This window comes from Xiphias gladius, chromosome 22 (assembly GCF_016859285.1).
Source record: "Xiphias gladius isolate SHS-SW01 ecotype Sanya breed wild chromosome 22, ASM1685928v1, whole genome shotgun sequence".
Classification (NCBI taxonomy): Eukaryota; Metazoa; Chordata; class Actinopteri; order Istiophoriformes; family Xiphiidae; genus Xiphias; species Xiphias gladius.
Window position 1 is genome coordinate 8,582,563 of NC_053421.1, and position 22,543 is coordinate 8,605,105.

Below are 22,543 nucleotides of genomic sequence, written 5' to 3' on the forward strand. Positions count from 1 at the left end.
ATCGTGTCTCAACACATTCAAAAATCATTCTGCACAAACTAATCTCCTTAAGTAAGTAAGTGAAATGGTTCAGATGAAATGATACACACCGAAAGAATAATTACCTGGAAGGTCTGCAATTAAAGAGCACTTAAAATTAAGGCAAGGAATTACAGCCTGATATTTTATCAGTAAGTTACTGTGGTCTTTTATATTCTTTATAAATTTTATATGTAAGTATATAAGCATAAATCATTTTTAAGACATAGACAAGATGTGGGTTGGGCTGAAAATATTTCATCCAGCATGTTTAATGCTACATTGGTAATATTAGGCTATGAAAACACTATGAAACACTTAAACCATTATACTATATAATGTGTAACTCTACTATTGGCTCATGAGCTCTTGAACAGCATTTCAACATTGTAATAAACTACAGTGGTTCTGATATTTTACAGGTCAATGCTAATTTTAGGTGGGTAGTTTTGTTGTTTGGGATTCATACTCTCATATGTGAAGGTTTGGTTCATAAGACGTGAGATAGTTAGTAAATAAAAATAAGCTGCAAGCACAAGCTCAATATTATCAAGAAACTAAGAATTTGACTCACGACCAACAGAAAAGGCTCATACATGAATAATTACAAAGGCTCAGTAGGAGGAGTGTGTAACCTGTAGTGTGATGTTGTTACTGGTATCGATGCCAGAGATCTGGACATTGGGGCAAACCAGGTTGGCAGGTGTCAACTGCAGTTGGATGCCATCCAGTGTTGTCAGGCCATCTGGGAGAGAGACAGTCAGGTCTCCTGCGGCTGCAACACGCACACACACACACACACAAATATTTCATATTTTGTGCTAATGTTAGACTAATTAACCTTCCAAGCAGCAGAGGGACAAAAAGTACTGTTTTTCTTGTGTCAACATCTGTTTACATTTTATAAATAACTTATGTGACATTAAAAGATTTGATAACAAAACTATTGCACTTAATAAGCAGATTATAACAAGAAAGAAGTATAAGGTTTTATTAATGAAGGGCTTTGCTTGAAACTGTTGATTTAAAAAAAAAAAAAAAAAATCAAAGGCATCTGGACACAGATACATTATTTTATATTTCATGCCAAACGCCAGATGTGAAGATCTGAAACAAAAATATCCCTGAAGTAAGAGTACTGAACATGAAGGGGCCTAACAGAGATACTCCCTCTATGATACCTGGATGATTTATCTGCCTCAAAAATGCATCTAAGCAGTCATCCGTAACACCCTACACTGACTCTTTTGGATAACAAAAATTTCATCCACTTATTAAATTATGCTTGCTGATCACGCAACACTAACTGTGAGTTAATTAAATCAAAGCTCTGTAACATACAAACTCTTGACGGCCTTCTTGCTACACAAAACAGACCAAGATATGCAAATTTTCTCATCTTCTACTGCTCTGCATGATTAATTACAAACTCCGTGTGTTTTTTGAGTGTATGTGTGTAGACCCATCCATAATCCCTACCTGACATGGAGGCGGGCAGGATGGCCTGTCCCACTAGTCCCGGTTGCAGTAGATTCTGGTCAAACTGCCCTGTCAGGACTTGGTTGGCTGGGAGGTAAATGCTGGGGTCAGAGTTGGGTGTTTGTAGCAGACCCACAGGCTGAAGAGCCTCTGAAGCAGCCGCCTGCTGCCCCTGGCCCGGGGCCACAGCCTGCCCTGTCCCTGGGTCTTGACCCTGACCAGCCTGACCAGTAGACGAGGCAGATCGCTTGGCCTTGCGGCTGTCGCTATTTGGCCGGAAGTGGCACTGGATGTGGGTTTTGCGATGGCCTGACGTTCTGAAGCGGAGTTCACAGAATGGACATTTGAAGGGCTTGGAGCCGGTGTGAAGGCGCATGTGCACCTTTAAGCTCCCCTTTGTAGAGAAAGAGGTGTTGCACATGTGACAGCTGAACAGTTTCTGACCTGCAAAGATAAGCAGAGTGTTAGGCACAGTCAAATAAATGACTTGTAGCTCTATCACAACTCCAGACTATACCTGCTGGGTGTCTCTTTATGGTCAAAATCAAAGTTTTCTCTTTTCTTTGTGTTTTATAGGTCATGTAAACAGTGATGTAACCGTCCTGATTGTTGTAAATATAAAACAGCTTTGAAATAACAAGGACAGTCCCAAAGAGTCTGCAATCAGGTGAGAAGCCTTTAAGCTTTTATTTAATTTGACTTTCAGTTCCTCTACAGTAGTTAACAAGTTTTCAATGTGCTTGGGCTGGAAGCTGTTATATTAAACTCCTGTTAACTGAATAGTTTAGCATTTTGGGAAATATCCCTTTTTGCTTTCTCGCTGAGGGTTAGATGAGATTATTGATGAGGCTGAAGCCGGTTAGCTTTGCTTAGCAGAAACACTGGAAACACGGGGAAACAGCCACACACTTTGTTTTCTCTATGGACTAAACTAAATGGCCAGTGGCGGTAGCTTGATATTTACTGTACAGACATGAGAGCGGTATCAATCTTCCCAAAATGCTGAACTATTCCTTTATGTACTGACAAAACAAAATATTCCAGTATTCTCTGATTTTGGTGTATCCCCTGTCTTGATTCAAATACAACTGACTAAATAACACAATGTTCCAAAAATTTCACAACCGGCAGGTTGTAAGAAAATAAAACAACATCAAGCTCTTAACTTGATTATGCACTGAATTCTAGTGGTGACACACTAACCTGTATGTGTCTTCACATGGCAGTCCAGGGTAGATTTCACTGTAAAACTTTTCCCACATTCATCACACTTGTAAGGTCTTTCTCCTGTATGGATCCTGATGTGCCTACAAAACACAGGCGAATTCGAAAGAGCACAAGGACCGATGATAGATTTAAGGTTGGGGAAAAAAAAAAGACGGCAGATGAGTGCAACTTAAATGTGTTTGCATGGAAAAACTGATATGACAGACAGCACAAGATAAAGCCTCACCAGTTTTTGGCTGGTCAGTATTGGAGTTGTTTAGAAGAAGAGAAGTCAAAGTTCAATTCAAAAAGGAAGCAGGTACAACTTTACAGGGCCAATAACAGAGACCAGCTTCTAGAGAGATTTAAATATATATTTATTTCTACCACTAAAATAATTCTTCCCCCAAATCAGCATGTTTCCACACTCTTGCAAAGCTATTTTCTTTTATAAAGAAATAATCAAGAAATGTGACCTTATGCATTATTCACTATCTTCTGTCATTTTTGAGGTTTTCATCTTTAATTAGGATATCTGACACATTATTGCCTCTGTTAATTGCATGGAGAAATTGGACGACCTACTAATCTGTGATTTGTTTTCAGTAAACGTGTTGTATTACAATGGATATAGTATTGTAAAAACTAGCCACAATGGTGAGGGAATAAAAGCTCAATTTATGTAAAAGAAAAGGATTGCTACATCTCTGCCTAAACGGACTCTTTGTGACACCTCTTTAGAAAACTGACCTCCGGCATGGTGCTGCGTTGGACAGTCAAATATATGCAAGTGAGCATTCCTGGATGATGACTTTGTTACGTGAACACTGTATTTACGCTGTTTACCTCTAAACTGTCTTGACAAACTATAAAACAGCTGCCTCAGCGATAGCTTTCCAGAGTTGCAAAATCTTGGCTTTGAGCATCACAAACCAATGTGCTGTTTTCTGGTGTCTAATAAGCTTTTAAAAACAAATACATTCCTCCAACTGGACTTCCCGTATCATATTTCGCTGTCTCACTGGTATATGAAACAACTTGTCCCCAAAAATGCACCCACGTGCTATTTAAAGCAACAGTTGGTGTGAATGTGGCCTTAGACCCAGGTTGAAAAATACTAGAATTTCCCTTTAAAAACAATATAGTGAACAAACCTTATGCCGTTTCCTATAACTTCTTTTGGAAGCCCGCATGCTACACTGACTGGGACTTAAAGCATGTGTCTGTGCAGTTGGTGATAACAGCTAAGCCAGGGGGCTACTTTCTGTGTTTACTTTTGTTTGGACTCAGTGAGCAGCGCATTAAATGATTCATTCACTTACTTATGTACTCAGTTATAACACTGTAATGTATGTAAAGGCCATCAAATATGGCCATCAAATGTCTTTAAAATAAATCTTATAATCTAAAAAAAACAATGAACTTTTCTGTCCTGTGCTGTTATCAGCTGCTCCGGCAACAGACAGACTTCGGAAAAGGAAAGTAAACGCCAAAAGCGTCTGCTCAATTAAAAATTATATTTATTCTGATTCCCATCAGATAATTAATGGAGTTTTTAAAAGTTATATTAAACTAATTCCTGCTGGGCTTAACCAGCTAATGTTACTCAACTCTGCATTGACACATCCAGACTGTGGATGTCAGACAGACAGAAGTGGTAAATTCGTACTATTTTTCCCCAAAGTCTGAGCCATAATTCATTTCAGACCAATGCTTTGAGACTGAATAATTCACGCAGAGTATGTTCATCTGTCAGCGGGGGCGACTGCAGACTGAAGAAACATCTCTGCTTTCACTGTCATTTTAACTGTGTTCAATTCAACTCTGGCAGGAGCACTTGAGAGAACACCACATAAATCTGTGTTAATCCATACAATGCGGCAACAATTAGAAAACCCCTTAATTTCCCTTAAAGCGATCAGATTATGTTTTTTTTTTTTTTAAACATATGTAGTGTCTCATGAAGACTATGGCAAGCTGACATGATTCTCCTAAACAACTATAAATGACATTACCTGACAAGGTCACTGGGCTTCTTAAAGCTCTTGGGGCAGTAACTGCAACAGTTTGCAAACTTAGGCTCTGTCTCCAGCTCCACAGCCTTGTCTTTGATCTCGCTGATCCGATCCCTCTCAGCTGCTGACTGGGCCAGGATCCGCTCCGACACTGAGGCCTCCTCACCGGGATCCTTCGCCAGCTCGGCCGCCTGCTCCTCAGTGAAAGTGATGATTTCCAAACCCCTCCTCTTTGATAACTTTTGCTCGCCTTCCTCTTCTTCCTCCTCTTCCTCAATGTCTCGATTATCCAGACCTATAACTGGGAAAATAGGGGTCTGTTATGATTATGGGTGTACACGTCATGGTAAGCAGCTCAAACTGGGGCAAAGATGCATCCAAACTAAAACATTATCAACTCGAGAAACAATATACCCTTACTCTAAATTCAGAAAGTATCAGACCCCTTCACTTTGTTCACTGTTATGTTGCAGCCTTATGCTGAAATCACTTAAATTAATTTTATCCCCTCAATCTAAACTCAATATCCCATAATAAAGTGAAAACGGCATTTTAGAATTTTTTGGAAAATTTATTATAAAGAAAACAACCAAAACAATCACATTGATCTAAGTATTCAGACCCTTTGCTATGACAATTGAAATTTAGCTCAGGTTCCTCCCATTTCTCTTGATCCTCTTTAAGATGTTTCTGGACCTTCATTGGAGTCCACCTGTGGTAAATTCAATTGACTGGACATGATTTGGAAAGGCACACATTTGGTAACAGAGGTGACCAACAACCCAATGGTCACTCTGGCTGAGCTCCAGAGATCCTGTGTGGAGATGGGAGAAACTTCCAGAAGGACAAACAATTCTAATTGTCATGTCTGGTTTCCTCCAGACATGGCTTCCATCTGGCCACTCTACAAAAAAAGCCCAGATCAGTGGAGTGTAGCAGTGATGGTTGTCCTTCTGGAAGTTTCTCCCATCTCTACACAGGATCTCTGGAGCTCAGCCAGAGTGACCATCGGGTTCGTGTTCACCTCTCTTATCAAGGCCCTTCTCCCCAAATTGCTCAGTTCGACCGGGCTTGCAGTTCTAGAAAAAAAAAAATCGTTGTTGTTCCAAACTTCTTCCATTGAAGAATTATGGCCACTGTGCTCTTCGGAACCTCCAATAAAGCAGACGTTTTTTTTTTTGTAGACTTCCCCAGGTCTGTGCCTCGACACAATCCTGTCTCTGAGCTTTGCAGGCAGTTCCTTCAACCTCATGGCTTGGGTTTTGCTCCTATATGCATTGTCAGCTGTGAGACCTTTATATAGACAGGTGTGTGCCTTTCCAAATCATGTCCAGTCAATTGAATTTACCACAGGTGGACTCCAATCAAGGTCCCGAAACATCTCAAAGAGGATCAAGAGAAATGGGAGGCACCTGTGGTAAATTTCAAGTGTAATAGCAAAGGGTCTGAATACTTAAATCAATGTGATATTTCAGTTTTTCCTTTTTAATAAATTTGCAAAACTGTTTAAGATTCTGTTTTGGCTATTTCATTTTGGGGTACTTAGTGTAGATTGATGAGGGGAAAAAGTGAATTTAAACGATTTCAGCATAAGGCTGCAACATAACAGAAGGTGAAAATATTGATGGGTTCTGAATATTTTCTGAATGCACTGTATCTCAACAGGAGGATATCCTTTCCATAGACACTACATTACTTGAAACCTTTACTTTAAACTCAAAGGAGAAAAGAATCAGTCTGTTCCATGTTGATTAAAGTTCCTCTGTTTACTTATTCTCATATTCCTATCAACTTTATTTTTATTTTCCAACATTTTGAATTTCTTCCTAAATAAAGAGATACAATAGAATTTTAATGACCCTGTGTATAACTAGGGGTAATTTTATCAAACATTCAAATGGTATCTAGGTGTTCTTACTTTGATCCACAGCGTGCTCCTTCTTCGTATGCTTTTTACACAACAGGCTGGTCCTGAAGCTTTCATCACACATGGAGCATTTGAAAGACTTGATGTGGATAATCATGTGGCGGTTCAGACTGCCATTTGTGGTGAATGAGGCGTCACAAACATCACACTTAAAGGGCTTCATTCCTGTCAGTGAGAGATGAGAGAGGCAGGTTTAGGGAATTTTCAATACGGGAAATTTAATTTAAGAACAACTTAAAAACCCAAATTATAAAACTGGAGGACTTTAAGGTTTCATATTGCTAATTTAAGCCCTCAAAAAAGAAACTTTAATATTAATGTAGTATTATCTGTATCTACTTTAATTTTTTTAGGTTCTTATAATAGTTAAAACATTTTGAAAACCAAGACTTCTAATAACTGTATTTAAGACATTTAAACAATTGTAAAACCTTAACTTTAATTATGACCTTATTTGTTTTCCTATATGGAGACTTACGGTATTCTCTTTTTTCCACAGTTTGACAGATCAGTAATTGCACAGCACACAGGAATGGTTGATTATGAATTTCATTATGTTTCAGTGAAAATTTTTTTAATTTGTATTTTTGATTTGAATTAAATGCAGGACCAGGCTTTGGGAGGTGAGGTAATCAATCTTTAATCATCATTTGCACCAGATATAGTTGAATTTTTTTATATATTACAATTTAAACGAAAAGGAATATGATATATTTAATAGCGTTTATGACGTTTGCGTGTGGACAATCTAATTAATCTAGGAAGAGATTTGGAGATTTCTCAGCACCTGTGGTATAAAGCCAGCTCACCTGTATGTGTGTTGAGGTGGGACTTGAGCACTCCGGCTGACACAAAGGCTCGTCCACAGAGGTAGCATCTGTATGGTTTCTCCCCAGTGTGGGAGCGCACGTGCTGCTTCAGATGGCTGGACTTTTTGAAGCCTTTATTACACCATGTGCACCTGAAGAGAGAAAAAGTATATCAGTGGCTGATATTTACTACTCAGAAATGCAAACAGTATTGATTTGATGCTGAAATAAACTATATAATTCTTCACAGTCACATACTGTAGCAAAATGAGCTGATGATGGACAGTTTGTTTTTAATGGAAAAAGAGAGGTAGTCTGCAAACTGAATATCAGAATGTCAGAGTATGTGCTCCCTTCATAGTATTCAGACAAAACTCCATTCTCTCAGAACTACATAGCAGTCTCTAAACAAAAAGGTATCAAACTAAAACTCTTTTTAGAGAAGGCTAAATTACTTCACAATTGTGCGCAAGAAGCAGGTCTTGTCATAAGCACCATCAAAACCCTAGTGAAGTAACTTAATGCCACTTCATCAGTACCATTCAGCAGAAATGATAAGCCTTAGCTGACCCAAATGTCCACTGTCCCCAAAGCAGTTGGAAGCTGAAAAAAAGGTTTTACTGTTTATTTGCTGCATGGGCAGGTACTTTATGGGCAACTGTTAATTATGCTGTGTGATATTCCGAAACAGTTTGAATACACATTCTTGTCATATCAAGTTGGTGGGGACAGCTGCAACCTTTGTATTGAGAAAAAATGATAAATGATGTAAAACACAGGGGAAAGACAATATAAAATTAAAAACAATACATTTTGGCTTTGTGGGTAGATATTTGCTGCACTATTTCTTGGCTGGGCGCAGTAACTTCCTGGAGTCTTGTCATTACCGTGATGTTGTCAGGTAACCAGTGGAGACTCCGACACATAACCACTCAAGCAAACTAAACGCATTTCCCAAAATGTCAAACTATTCCTCAGTTTGGGATTACATGAAGAGGCAGAAGGCATTGAGACGGCCTAAATCCACAGACCACCTTTGGCTGGTTTTCCAAGATGCCTGGAACAAACTGCGTGCCAAGTACCTTGAAAAACTGTGTGCAAGTGTACTGAGGAGAACTGGGGCTGTTTTAAAGGCAAAGGGTGGTCACAGCGTATAGTGTGATTTGATTTAGGTTTTTCGTGTTTACTGCAGTTGTTATGGCGTGAACTGACAAACAGAAATCACTAATTAAATTATTTCTGAAAGAATCCGCCCTTTGTAGTATTTTTTCCACGAGTACCCAAAACTTTTGCACAATAATGACATCTACCACTTAATGGCAGAGTAGGAAAACCAAATAAATTTTTTTTTCCCTCATGAGGCCAAGGACTGAAATTGTAAGTCGGGACTGAGTACGTTAGCTAACGCTGAACAACTAGCTCATAGGAATAATAATAACGTAGCTAGTTACTTTGTATTTTTCTCAGTGGTGGCAGATTTTAAACAGAGATGAACAGGCTCTGTGCTGCTCCAGCTGAGTGCTTAAGCTGCTGCTATGAAACCATCATCTGTATCTCACAACCTGAGACAGATCAAAGAAACACACTCTGTTCTGTACTTGTGAGTGTTGGTGTATGTGTTTGTTTTTTTTCTACAGTGAGCTTTCATTGAAAAAGTTTCTGCAAGGCACAAGCACCTCCATGTTCAGCATCTATCCTCACTAGACCGGCATTAATATTAAACTGATGTCAGGGATGGAAACATAATGTGAAAAAATGTTAAACATAGTTTTTGCTGTTCCTCTCCAAGGTTGTATCTTGTTAAGAGTGGTAAATCCTGGCTAGCCAGGGAATATCCAACTACAGATGATGCAGGGGGCTTCGGTTTTTCATTTATTTATTTTATTTAAATCTTGTCAAATCTCCTGAAAGAGCTAGAATAAATTCATTAAAAAGATGTATGTGGCTTATTTTTGCTTAGCACCTCCTGGATCTACCTTTCACAAAGATGTGCGATATGCTGAAAAGTTCTTGCTTGGTCTGATATACAGATGGGGAAGTGATAACAACACACTGGGGATATGCTTGAGATACCTGAGCAAACATGAATGTATTTCTGGGGTGTGTCTCTAAATGGTTTGCATTGTCTGGGGAAAAGTTTGAAATGAAAGATGCTGATAATAAAAGGCAGGTAAAGTAATAAAAGCCATTCATTATGAATGCTGTAAACAATGTCTTCTCTTTCCCCAGGCTCAGAGTTTATGATGGTATCATTAATCTGCTTTAAGCCCTGAAAAAATATTTGTTTGGATATTATAAATCATACAAGCACACTGCAAACAGTGCAATGTGGGAAAACTAAAAGCCAGCAAACTGACAAATAAGAATAAAATTACTCAGTCCCGCGGTGCATCTCAGAGAACAGAGTAGTAGTCAGAAAGAGATCATCAAAACAATACGAAAACATCAGTACAAAACTTCTGTCCATACCAGTGAAAGTCTCAGCATTTATATCCTGTGTAGACTTGCTATGACACTGCACTTTATCATGACCAATTAAAACCAAGTAACTCCCATTAGCCCATTGAGATATTATACGAAAAGTCAATGCCAATAATCTGGCAAAGAGGGGCTTTGGTCAAGAAGGTAAACATGAGAAAAAGACAAAGAGGACGCAAACAGAAGTTCCTGTCCTGAGACAGGAGAACGTGTCAGGCAGAAAGCCAAGCAGTATTGGGAAAGTCACTGAATGCCCTGATTGGCCCAGCCAAATGCGGGACTCAACCAATAAAAAATATTGTTTATTAATATATTGATTACTTTTTTTTACAGAGGTTCGGGAGGATCTGTAAGAAAGAAAGAAAGTAATTGGCTTTGAGAAGTGCAGGTGTGTAAAAATGGTAGAGGGAGAAGACTCACACACACACACACACACACACACACACACACACACACACACACACACACACACACACACACACACACACACACACACACACACACACACACCACACACAAAAAAAAAAAAATAAACCTGTAGGCTCTCTTGGTGTTGTCCTCACTGTTGTCCTGGTAATCCTGTGTTTCAGTCAGCTGAAGCTCACTCTGAGTGCTCTGCTGCAGAAGCCCATTCGTCTAGATAAACGACGACAAACCAACATCACTTTAATACAGACAGAAGTACGTTCACAGGGAAATTAATCAGAGTGTTACAAGTCCGATCCAGATAACTCTTTACACCTACAAGCACCTCTAATGCTCACTAATTAATAAGTTGTATCTCTTTTGTTTAACCAAAAATGTCAAAAATTGACAATTTATGGTTTTACATGAAGTTACATGCCACAACTACTTCCTGACGAATCACAGTTTGTCCATTTTTCAAAATCCCACCTTTCTTCCAGTCTTATCAGTTCAACTACCTCTCTCTCCATAATAATAGCACTTTGGTCTGATCTATTTGATCTGTTTCAACTGGAAATACATTACATTGAGAAAGTAATAATACCATTTAATGGGACCTTTTTATTATTAAGAGGTGTTAGTAGGTGTATGTTTAAACATTTGAGAGAGCCAGGCTAGCAGTTTCCCCCTTGGCCAACCGCCTCCTGCCCCAGCTACCCAGTATACTACATAATCATTGATTAAGCCAGTCCATTAACCAAGCAAATCTTTGCATCAATTAGTAGATTAATTCTGTATACAGTACATTCCACTGCAATGTACTTTCATTATAATTACAATAAGATCAATTCCTGCGCCATCATTATGCAAATCTATGCAGCTACTTGCTCCAAAATCTAATCCATTTATCTACTCTATAAAAGGGAGCCTGTGGTGCAAGTTCAAGACAAAATGAAGAATCCACTGGACTGAAATCCGTTTTCAATATCTTTACTAAAAGTTTAGTGAATATTGAAGTGAATATATTTTTAAAAAATGAAGCTCTGAGAAGTGAAGTTCAAGTGAATGGATGTAAGGGCTAAACAGTCCAGGACTCACCACCTCAGCACTGGGAACGGTGAGCAGATTCGGGGGGTGATAGCTAGAGGACAGGGCCTGAGACTCCAGGGTGCTGGAATCCTGCAGTTGCTGGACGGTGGAGAACTGGGACTGATTGTAGCTCGATTCAGGAATGGTAAACCCTGGAGGGAACGAACACAGAATAATCAGTCTCACTGGCTGATAGCAATATTGGGTCTACACAGAATTTTTTTTAAATGAAATGGGGATTTAATTTTCAACTGAGTAACCAATCAGTAGCTTTTGACTAAGAATCTTTCTAATTAGACATAAATGCTACATCAAATAATGCAGTTTTGGAGGCAAAGGAAGAACTAGAGATAAAAATGCTAACCAAAGGTGACCATAAAGAAGCGGATTATCTGATGCCGCAGCATTTTACAGCCAAAGTAGATCTACTGTACAACTCAGAACAAATGCAGTTGACAAGTAAATAAAACTCTAATCTATCAGGTTTACAAAATTTAAAAAAAAGGCTGGTTCTATACATCCTGGAGAGGACTTTTGACCTGCTGTAGGGTCATAAAGGGGATTTTTTTCACAATTCAAATGATTTTCTGCTCATCCACAAGACTTGTGCTCCTCGACCTACCAGCTCATTTGACATTTTTTAGTTTTCCTGTGTGCGTCTGCTTTTTTAGAGTGTACCCAGACTTTTGCTTTTTTTTGAGCCTCACTATTATCTTCTTCACTTGCATGGTCACCTCTTCACTCCTCAAATTGACAGACAACTTCTCCTTCATCTAAATGGCCCCGCTGAACTCCCAATCAACTGTGAGACACATGGGAGCTCTTCTGTGAATGAACTAAGCTTGAAACGACACCCAGCTGCCCAAGAAACATTTAGTCACCAAGTGTCCAAATAGTTTTGAACCCTTGAAATCTGGGCGCTATGTGTTTTTATATATATAAAATACCTATATACATATCCGTACAGATGTAATCCTGCTCCTTAATGTGCTTTAATGTACTATCCAAATCTGTAACTGTCCAAATACTTAGGGTCTGGACTGTATATATTCTTTTTGCCTTTGTTAATCTTAAAGGTTTTATTTCATCTTTATTGCCTTTTTTTACTGGGTGACTTTTTGGTGCATCACTTATTGTATTGTATTACTATGTTTTGTTTTGTTTTCATTTAGTGGCTCCTGAACTTCACTAATGTTCTCTTGGAATATGTGTTGGTTTATGTGTAAGTATCACACTGTTGTGGCAGTATATCATTCATTATGTTGTCTACTGTGAGCTGTTTCACTCATGTATCTTTTGTTATTTCTTACTGTGCTTGGCCGACCAAATGAATTTCCCCTCTGGTAATTAATAAAGTAATCCACCTAAAGGCTCATTTATGGATAGAGAATACTAAAACTATCCCTCTAAAATTCTTTCTTTTAATATAAATTTAACTAAAAGGCTGTGTCTATATATTTGAAATTTTATATCTGTATTCAACCATTCAAAGCTATGATTTCCAACGCTTTCAAATTTATTTATAGAGCACATTTTTTCCAAACAGACGATACAAAGTGCTTCACACAAAGTAGCTACTAGATAATGGAAACCAGTGTCAAGCTTTTTTTTGTGGTTTCTATGGTTTATAATGTAGGGCAGTGTGGCAGTGGGGGTGCTCAGTATGAATACATTACACTAAATTTGCTGTAGACCTCGCATGTGAACTTCAAACAAAGCTCAAAAGGCACCTGTGTATTCGAAGCTGCAGCATTTACCAAATGAGACTCTGAAATAAGTGACATGACTGTTGCAGTAAGTTGCAAATAACAGAACAATACAGGGGTTTCCTCCAGAAGCCCCTAAGGATCAGTGTCATAAACTTTAGGATTACAACGAAATAACAATACTTTAGCCATAATAGCAGTACACTGGCGGTTAAAATATGATTAGATGCTCAAGAGTCCTCTTGCCCATACACATGCGGTCTGTACATTAGAAAATTTGATGACAAACAAGGCCATATGGTCTCGTCCCTAAAATGATGAAACTCCAGGTCTGTTCTGGTCAGATGGAAAGGGTACAGTGCCTCCGGAGAGAATTAAAAAGGTAGATCCGCCTGACAGATTCCTGCTGTCAGTCCGCTATGCTGCCTGCAGCAGCTGCCCAATGTCCACTGTTATGTCCAGCGTCTCATAAAACTGAATCCAGGCTGGCAAAAACAGTCAGCTAGCATGGTGGGAACATGGTGGGTTAGTTGGTGGGGATAAATAAGTAACCATATGTTTGAGAGCACTACACTGGCTTAAGAGTTACACATTGGAGAGAGAAGAATGGAGACAGCGAGATATAAGACACATTCTCAGACAGCACATGTAATATGACCAACTGTTATGATTGCTCTGGGAATTGTAGTCCATGTCTCGGTGGCCGAGAGAGCTCAATGCACTGCAAATTAAGAAAACATCTTCATCAGTTTGACAACACATGCGCTGCAAATACTCACACCACAACCAAATAGTCAAACTCGCTGCAAATACTCACAACACAACCAAATAAACGTACAGTGCATGTGTTGCCAAATTGATGATGTTTTCTTAATTCGCTTGTGTTCTGTCTATTTGCATGTGTTGTCTTAAGCTGCAGTGTGTTGAACAATTGCTATTTCCCCAGTGCAGCTGCAAGATAGAAAGTTGATTCCATCGTTAATATTTTTGTTTGACTGATTTCTTCTTAAAGCTAATCTGAAGTGAGGAATTTCATTACTTATGTGGTTGCTTGAGGCTAACATTTGCACACTGCATAATTGGTTAAGTCTTACAGCAGAAAACACTGCAGAGTAATTACTGGAACTATAAATGAGCTGCTACAGCTGTATGTAGGAAGACATTTTTTTTGCACAATAGGAGAGGACAAAGTTTACAAAGATTTTCTACTTCTTTGTCATATACAAAAACTCACAGTCAAAAACCTATGTCCACGCTTTACAGACAATATTTTGTTGTATCCTGTAATGACCTCCATGAATTAAATCAATGAGACAGAACCTGTGTGTGCGTGTTTGTACCTTGTGTTAGAGCTTGCTGGTCAAAGGCAGGCTGAGGAAGGGCTGGTGTCTCAAACTGGCTGATATTCTGAGGCAAAGCATGTTGGGTAGTCACATACGAGTCTGTCAACATAGATAAAGAGATTCTATTGACCTCCAACACTGTACTTTCTTTGTATGCACAGTAAACTTCAGTCTATACACTATCAAAATGTCATCAAATATTGATAGCTGAGGTCAAGACTACTGAACCTGACTAAAAGACTAGCATTTTAAAACTGAGGCAGATTTTTGGTTCAGAAAAGCCAATACTGTAGCAGCAACCAGAAGTTCATTATGAAAAACAAAGTTTTCAGAGGAAACACTTTTTCCAGAAAAGTACAATAACTGAAATGATCTGTTGGTATCTAAAGTACAGAGATGTTTTCAGTGGCCGGGGTCCAGAGAACTCCCATTAATTATAGGTTAGACTGTAGTCCATGAAGTGCTGAAGCTCCAGTGGAAGTAGCATGTTAAACCATAATTTGATGAAACTACAGGATGACTATTGTATACTGAGCAAACAGGTTGACATAGTAGAAGCTTCTTAGGCCATGAGGGGTTTGAGAGAGAAGCTTTCTATGGGCATTTTAATACTTATTCAGAAAGCCAGAAATTTGTATTGCTACTAATTGGATATATTGTAAATCCCTTGTCATAACAGGATAGTTTTTCAAATTTTTCCTAATGTCAGTGGTGGAATTTAAGTTAACACTAACATGAACATTTTGAGCATTATTTAAAAAATCCACATGTAAGCCGTTCATACCTCCTCCTTGTACCAGCGGTTGATCACTCAGGGGTGCCTCCAGTGTCACTTGTTGACCTCCATTCACGACCTCGGTCTGGCCCAGTCCCAGCATGCTTTGCTGCTCTGCTGAGGTGGCAGGTGGTTGCTGGAGGGAATCGCCCTCTATTTCCACATGCATATCGTGGGCCACAGTGCCTGCTCCTAGTGGGTCTTCTGTTGACTGGGGCTGCAGCTGCTGGGCCAGTTCATACCTGGTTTGGTGGAACAAGAAAGGCAGAGCATTAGCTCTAAAATACTGATGGTAATGATGCATATAGTGTTTTTTATATTTTAGTGTGTCTATACGACTTGCTTGTCACTGCATATCTGGTGCTCCACCAACAAACACACTTCCAAAGCCCAAACCTGTGTGTCTTCATGTGTTTCCTGCAGTTGGGTGATGACTTGAAGGTCTTCTGGCAGTAGGGACACATGTAAGGTCGTAGGTCACTGTGGGTGGTCATGTGGCGTCGCAGGCTGCCGCTGGTGGTGAACGTTGTGTCGCACATCAAGCACTTGTACGCCTTTAGGCCTGAGTGTGTCCTGATGTGAGCTTTGAGCACTCCAGAGGAGGCAAAACCCCGACCGCACTGCACACACTTGTAGGGCCGTTCTCCTGTATGAGACCTGCGATGACAAGAGAATAGTAGTTAGGCATAAAACTGTGGGTTCAGTGTTTAGGTTTAAAGGAGGAACCAAGTACGCAGCAGTAGGATATTATCCAAAAAGGTTGTTATGTTTAATATAAGTTTGTTGGGGGCTGGTGGTGTTATTTTTATTTTGACATGATTACATCTAATACTAACAGTTTAAAATGTGTTAATATTTATACTGAAAACCTAAAATATTCCTGAGAATAAACAAAATGAACAGACAACATCGTTACCATTTCAGTGCAATGTGGAAGGTGCATACATGGTTTGGTGTGCGCTGTGATGACAATTTATGAACTTGGCCAACTTGAATCAAACTCACTGGTGTTTTTTTTTCTTTTTTTTTTGGTGTTGCTGTTCCAGGTTCATCAGTTAATCAAGGGATCTGTCACTAGTGGCAGATAAGGATTCTCATTTTGAGATATGAGCCATTAACCCAAATCTGTCAACAAAGAAGACGAATGGAGAGGTGCTGATCATCTAAAGACACTGCAAGGATGACAGCACCATTATTTAGATTAACTTCCCAACATTGAATTGAAGACAAATGATGGAAGTCTGTTGTAATGCAAATGCTAGAGAGTTCAACAGAGATACACAGATTGGAGCAGCAGAGTGATGAGGCTACTTATTATTCTTAGTGCTGATGTTTCAATGTTCTATTGTAGTCATGGCTGACAGGGACATTTTAAAGTTAGTTTAACAAAGTCGTTGTACTGTTCATCTACGTCAGGTATAAACAACAAGCCAGTAATGTAAAGGTACATGTCTCTAACGGACCTTCAAATACAGTATTAAATTTGCAATAATGGAGATAAGAGTATATTAATAGGTTGTTTTGCAGATTCTTGTTTAATGAGAAATTTGGGGTCTTTGTCTCTGACAAATGCTGAATATGACCCGGTTACTTCTCCTCTATCCATCTGCTAACTACTATATAGTTATCCTTCACCCTCTCTGCTCCTTTATCCCCTGGCTGTTGATGATCTTAAGTCTTAATCTAAAGTAAATTTCCCAGGCTGAACACAAATCTCTGTAGCTGGCTGACATGAGGCTACAATTATCAGAACCATTTAGAACAGATTTCCGAGATTTGCTACTCTGCACCCTTGAAGACTTCAACAATCACCCAGTGGTACATGTAAATCAATTTTCTGTAAAATGGTAAATGGTAAACTTTCTTCTTCTTGGGCAAAACTTCAAGCTGAAATTTTGGCCTGAGAGTTGTGGAAAGGCATCACCACAATCAACAGGGTTCATTCTCTGGGGACCAGTAATATCAACAAAAAGGGGTTTGCATCAAGGATACTGCCTTAGACTGGTCATACTTTTCCAAGTGAACTAGTAGTGGCTGGTGATGCCTCCCCTTTGTTGGCCCAGCTGACCAGTGGTGTTCCCCAAGGCTCCCTCCTTGGCCATGTTTTTGTTGTACAAAAGCTTCTACTACGTCACATTTTGCACAAGCACAACATTAAATGCCACTATTTTGCAGAAAAAGACGGCATCTTCCATCAAGTACTATTTTTTCTCTAAAAAATCAAGTGTTGGATGTTCCCAGCCTTTCTAAAGCTAAATGAAAATAAATCAGACATCACAGTCTTGACTCCCTGTCTACATATCAAACCAGCAGCCAGAAAACTGGGTCAGTGTCCTCTCATTTAACGAAAGTCACAAACGTTGCGACACCATGCTTCCTCCAAATGAGGAGTTTCTCTGGTTTTTCCTCTCTCATGCCAATCTTGAGAAAGTCACACGTGCTTTACTATCGTCAGATACTGATTACTGTAATTCACCACATTCAGAGTTAAGCCCCAAAAAACAATCTCACGCCTTTAGTTGATACAAAATGCAGCTGCTCAGCACATAAGAAATTAAAATAGACAAGATCAGATTACCCCTGTTCTGGCCTCTCTTCAATGGTTACTGGTCAGTTTTCGAGTTGATTTTAAGATTTTACCAATTATATTTAAAGCACTTCATGGGAAGGCCCCTAGCTATACTGCCGAATTGATGCTCTCCTTTGATCCAGAGCACGGTCTCAAATACCGGCTCAAGTCTAAAGGAGACCGGACTCTAGCAGTCAGCTCTAGAACTCCGTCTGAAGATCTGAGACTTGCAAATTTTGTAACATATTTTAAATCACTTCTAAAAACCTAAAAATCTTTTTAAAAAAGCTTTTTATCAGTGTTAGTCCAAAATTATTTATTTGGTCCAGTTTCAATGTATTTTAAGTGTTTTATTTATTTATTTTACTTTTTCACCCTATTTTACTGTTGGGAATTTTATTCAGTTTCATTCTCCATATTTTGTCTAATTCTATCTAATTGTAGTGCTGAATTATTTTCATTTAATTTTTACTATATAAAGCATTTTGTAACTTTGTTTTGAAAGGTGGTATATGAATTCAGTTTATTTTTATCATTATTACTTAAAATTGCATGTCAGTTCAGCCTCTAGATATCTGGTGTGCAATGTTAACAATTTAACCTGAGAGTGGAGCATGATGAAACATTATGGAGTCTTCAAAATAGAATGGGATACAACCTCTAGAGAGCATGAATATGCCCTATAAATGTAATTTCAATCTGCCCCTTCAATTTTGATGTTAATGCTAATTCTACATTTGGTAATTGGCCTGATGGTGAAGTGAATTCAAGAGGCTTTAAATTGAGAGTTATATGAACATGTTTTCAGTGTGGTTGCGAAGGTTGACCACCCTGGTTCAAACAAATATTTCTGCTGAATCATCTGATTTTTTTGGTTATATTTTGGCATGAAATTGTCACATTTAATATGATGGATATGAAGAAAAGTGATCAAAAATCAGATAATAATCAAAAATATTTGTATTGTCCCTCAAAAATCACATTGCTTTAAATGCAACATGCAGTGTTATAAGGAAGCCTTACCTGACATGCTGTTTCAGATGGCTTGATTTCTTATAGGCCTTACTACAGAACTGGCACTTATAAGGCCGGTCATTGCCCACCACCTCCAGGTACTGTTGGAAAGCCAGGCGAGGGTTCTGGGATGGGATGAGGCCTGTTAAGCAAAATGTGAACAAGCGACATGTGGACTTTTGAGGATAGACATTTCATTTTGTGCAGAAACATGTGGTACATATGAAGAAACACAAGCAAGAAAGCCATTGAAAAATGCATTCTTCTCCATCCAAAAAACACCAGAAAAAGTGTGCGTAAGGAAAAACTGATGCAACACCACCCTACGTGTATAAACATATGCCTGCCAAAATGTGCTCTTACCAAAGTCAGTGATGAGGATGGGTTCCTGCAGGGTGATATCAGGCAGAGGTAGATTACTCTTTGACACTTTGGCTTTGTTGGTTTTCCTTGGAAATTTGTGCTTCTTCTGCTGCAGGCTTTTAAAGTGTGAAGCAACATGTGTCTTCCTGTGGCCTGATGTACGAAAGATCTTGTCACAGTGAGGGCAGGGGAAAGGACGTACACCTAAGAAAAGTGGGGAAAAACAGCACTTTTGGAGAATTAGTATTTAGAGAATTAGACTGATTCTGGCACAGGTACTTTGATACAAACATCAAAAGATTCCAAAATTAACCTATAAATTATGCTAAATATAGAAGAATTTAAGAGTTATTATCCCTGAGCCAATCTAAACAAATAATATGAAAGTCACACATAAACCAAAAATGTAAGCTCTAAAGATTTTATTTAATTTTTGGCTACAAAAGGTTACAAAGCCTTTTAGTTAGCAGAAGACAATATATATTTCTATGGAACCAAATTACAGCACAAGGAAAAGTGACAAAGATATAAGCACAAATCCTTAATGAGAAATACAGCTGACAACATATTTATCAAAAGCCTTCGCTTAGAGCTAACACATAATCAGAACTAACGTAAACACCTAACATAGACAGTGCTATTACATAGCTATTAGAGGGACAAAAACTAATGCACAGATGTACATTATAATCAAACTGTTACAGTTTTATTTATTCACACTAATGCTGACATTTCATGTCCAGGGGAAGATATTTTAAGGTAGTCTCTCTAAGAAGCAAATACAGAATGATTGCAAGCACATGAATGCAAAGGAAGCTTCTAGCTGAAGCAGCAGCAATATATTTACACAGGTCCAGCTTTTGTAATTTCGTGAATAATTTATCAGAACATATAGCTGAATACCAAATGATAGAGGCTGCCCGGAAAATGAAAACATTATGTTGAAATCTCATATGTCTCAATTTAATTTGTGCAAATACTGATTATCTTGGCATAACAGGTGTATGATGTGACATGAGGAATAAGCCGGTAAAGTGAAAAAATTGTGTTCAAATGTTCATTTTATTTTGGCTTTAAGTGTAACCCTTTCATGAAGTGGACCTGCTTCTCACCTGTATGCAGCCGCATGTGTACCTTCATGCTGCCAGAAGTGGAGAAGCACTTCAGACAGCACTGACACTCAAAGGCCTTGATACCCGTGTGCGTTTTCATATGTGCTGTGAGGGTACTCTTGACAGCAAAAGCTCTGAAGCACTGTTTGCACTTGAAAGGCTTCTCGTGGGTGTGGATGCGGATGTGGCGAACAAGGTCGCTTGGTTTCTTGAACTCTTTGGAGCAGTATGGGCAGCCATGCCAGCGAACACCATTCTCTTCCCTGATGGAGCCTGGAAAAGAACAGAAAACTGAAGCAGCTGTCCATTGTATGTGTGAGTTGAATGGTGCTGCAGCTCAAATCTGTTTTCATTTGTCTTCTTTGTAAATAAATGATCATTCTGTTTACAACATTTTAAAAAATGGAAAAAACTGGTAAATTCGCTTATTTAATTTCAACAGAAGCCAAATGAGTGCAGATAAGACAGGCAAACGTTTTCAGTGTTTTTCAAGCTGTATATGTTAAGTATATTTAATTAGTAAATTACTGAACTTGTTAATTAAATATATGCATTAAAATTGGAAGACTTTTTGTTGATCCACTAATGGATTTACTGAGTAATCCTTTCTGTAACAGGGTTTAAATGTGAGGATTTTTCTAAAGAGAGAAGTAAAGTCAATTAGTAATTTCACTGAAAGGCACCAACAACCCTGTTGAACTTCAACACTTATTCATAAGCAGTAAAAAACTCAACTTCAAAATTTACCCCCTACCTGGCATTTGTATAGGTTTCTTGAAAATGCTCCTTTTCTTTTCCCTGGTTGGTCTGTCTGGACCTTGTACTCTCTTGCTTTCTACAGCAGTGCTCTCGGTGGTCTGGTTCTGTGATTCTCTGGATGTGGCGTCCCCCTGCGGTTGGACCACACTCAGCCCACTGTTCTCCAGAGCTTGCTGCAGAAACAGAACAGATATCTGCTCACGGGCCACACCACAGCTTAAGAATGCCATCATATATATATATATATATATATATATATATATATATAGATATGATATGACACACACACAAAAACTTAAAAAATCATCAAATATAAATTCTTTAAAAAAAACAAAAGGAAAAAACAAGAAAAAATATTAAGTGTAGTAATAATAACTATAATAATGATGATGATAATAATAATAATATTGATTAAATGATTTGAGGTACAACTTGTAATAATGTGGCAAATAAAAATCGTCATAAAAATAACACCAGGGTCTGAAACCAAAGCCCAGTGATAATCACACCCTGTTGTGTTGCAGAGCAGAGGCACTATTCAACTCTCCTGCAGTATTAAACTATAAAGCTTATTGGTGCGAACTCATGATTATACTGTTTCCTTTCCCCAGGATGGAGCCACCGCTGTGAAAAATCCTGCCATTCAGTCACCAAAGGAAAGCATCTTAACAGAGCATATCATGTGGTTTCAAACAAACATTATGTTAGTGACATTTTAGTGAGTTTATGGAAACCCTTTTTTCTTTTCATCTCTTTCTCTGTCCCCAAATCTATTCCCACTGTGGGTCCTCTGCCATCTCAATAATTTCCGTATAAATGGTTCTGCTGACATTCTGAGTCCTAAACTGACAGTTGTCGATGTGTGTGTGTGTGTGTGTGTGTGTGTGTATGTGGATCTATGCATTTGTGTTTATTTGCTCTTGTGCCTAATTGCTAGCACCCCACACAGACAGAAAGACAATGAGAATTTTCAAATTGAGGAGTTTTTTTCCATCCTCATATCTTCAAGAGAGGATGTCACATTTGGAGACTGGAGCTAAAGTGGTACAATACTTTAAATGTTGCTTTACAATCAATATCTGAAGTATATAGGCTATGTCTCAGGCATGTGGCTCCCAGTCAGACTGCAGGGTCCTGAATACTATTGGGTTTTTTTCTGATCATATAATACATTTAGTGTGTACAAATGTCCCTCACTTACCTGCAAGATGTCCTGGTTGATAGCAGTTTCCATGGCAATAGCTGGCTCTGGAGGTTGGGGCTGAGCTGTCTCCCCGCTGACCTGTTCAGACAGCTCTAGAAGTTGCTGGATAACATCTGTCACCCCCTCGCCACCTTCTGATCCCCCTGTACCCTGACCTGTCGTCTCTGTCTCCTATGGGAGTAGTCGAAGGGGAATAGAAGGAGAAGTATGGAAGAAAGAAGACAAGGACAAATGACATAGGGCCAGGAAAGGCCATAATCTAAAAGCTGTCT

At 38.8% G+C, this 22,543-nt stretch overlaps 1 protein-coding gene across 5 annotated transcripts in view; it reads right to left on the minus strand.

Moving 5' to 3' along the window:
- LOC120783882 (zinc finger protein 236-like) overlaps nt 1–22,543 on the minus strand; it is a 59,077-nt gene that overhangs the window by 19,069 nt on the left and 17,465 nt on the right. For 3 of the 5 annotated variants that reach the window (XM_040117224.1, XM_040117220.1, XM_040117225.1), the window contains 16 exons: nt 22,269–22,442; nt 21,063–21,240; nt 20,309–20,581; nt 19,197–19,400; nt 18,843–18,975; nt 15,647–15,907; nt 15,260–15,492; nt 14,473–14,574; nt 11,436–11,578; nt 10,468–10,568; nt 7,455–7,606; nt 6,637–6,810; nt 4,719–5,019; nt 2,701–2,804; nt 1,498–1,941; nt 654–793 (listed from right to left, as the gene is read on the minus strand). In XM_040117224.1, coding sequence (XP_039973158.1) covers nt 654–793; nt 1,498–1,941; nt 2,701–2,804; nt 4,719–5,019; nt 6,637–6,810; nt 7,455–7,606; nt 10,468–10,568; nt 11,436–11,578; nt 14,473–14,574; nt 15,260–15,492; nt 15,647–15,907; nt 18,843–18,975; nt 19,197–19,400; nt 20,309–20,581; nt 21,063–21,240; nt 22,269–22,442 — 3,117 coding nt within the window. The remainder of the gene's footprint in view (nt 1–653; nt 794–1,497; nt 1,942–2,700; nt 2,805–4,718; nt 5,020–6,636; nt 6,811–7,454; nt 7,607–10,467; nt 10,569–11,435; nt 11,579–14,472; nt 14,575–15,259; nt 15,493–15,646; nt 15,908–18,842; nt 18,976–19,196; nt 19,401–20,308; nt 20,582–21,062; nt 21,241–22,268; nt 22,443–22,543) is intronic. The other 2 variants (XM_040117222.1, XM_040117223.1) reach the window with 2 other exon arrangements.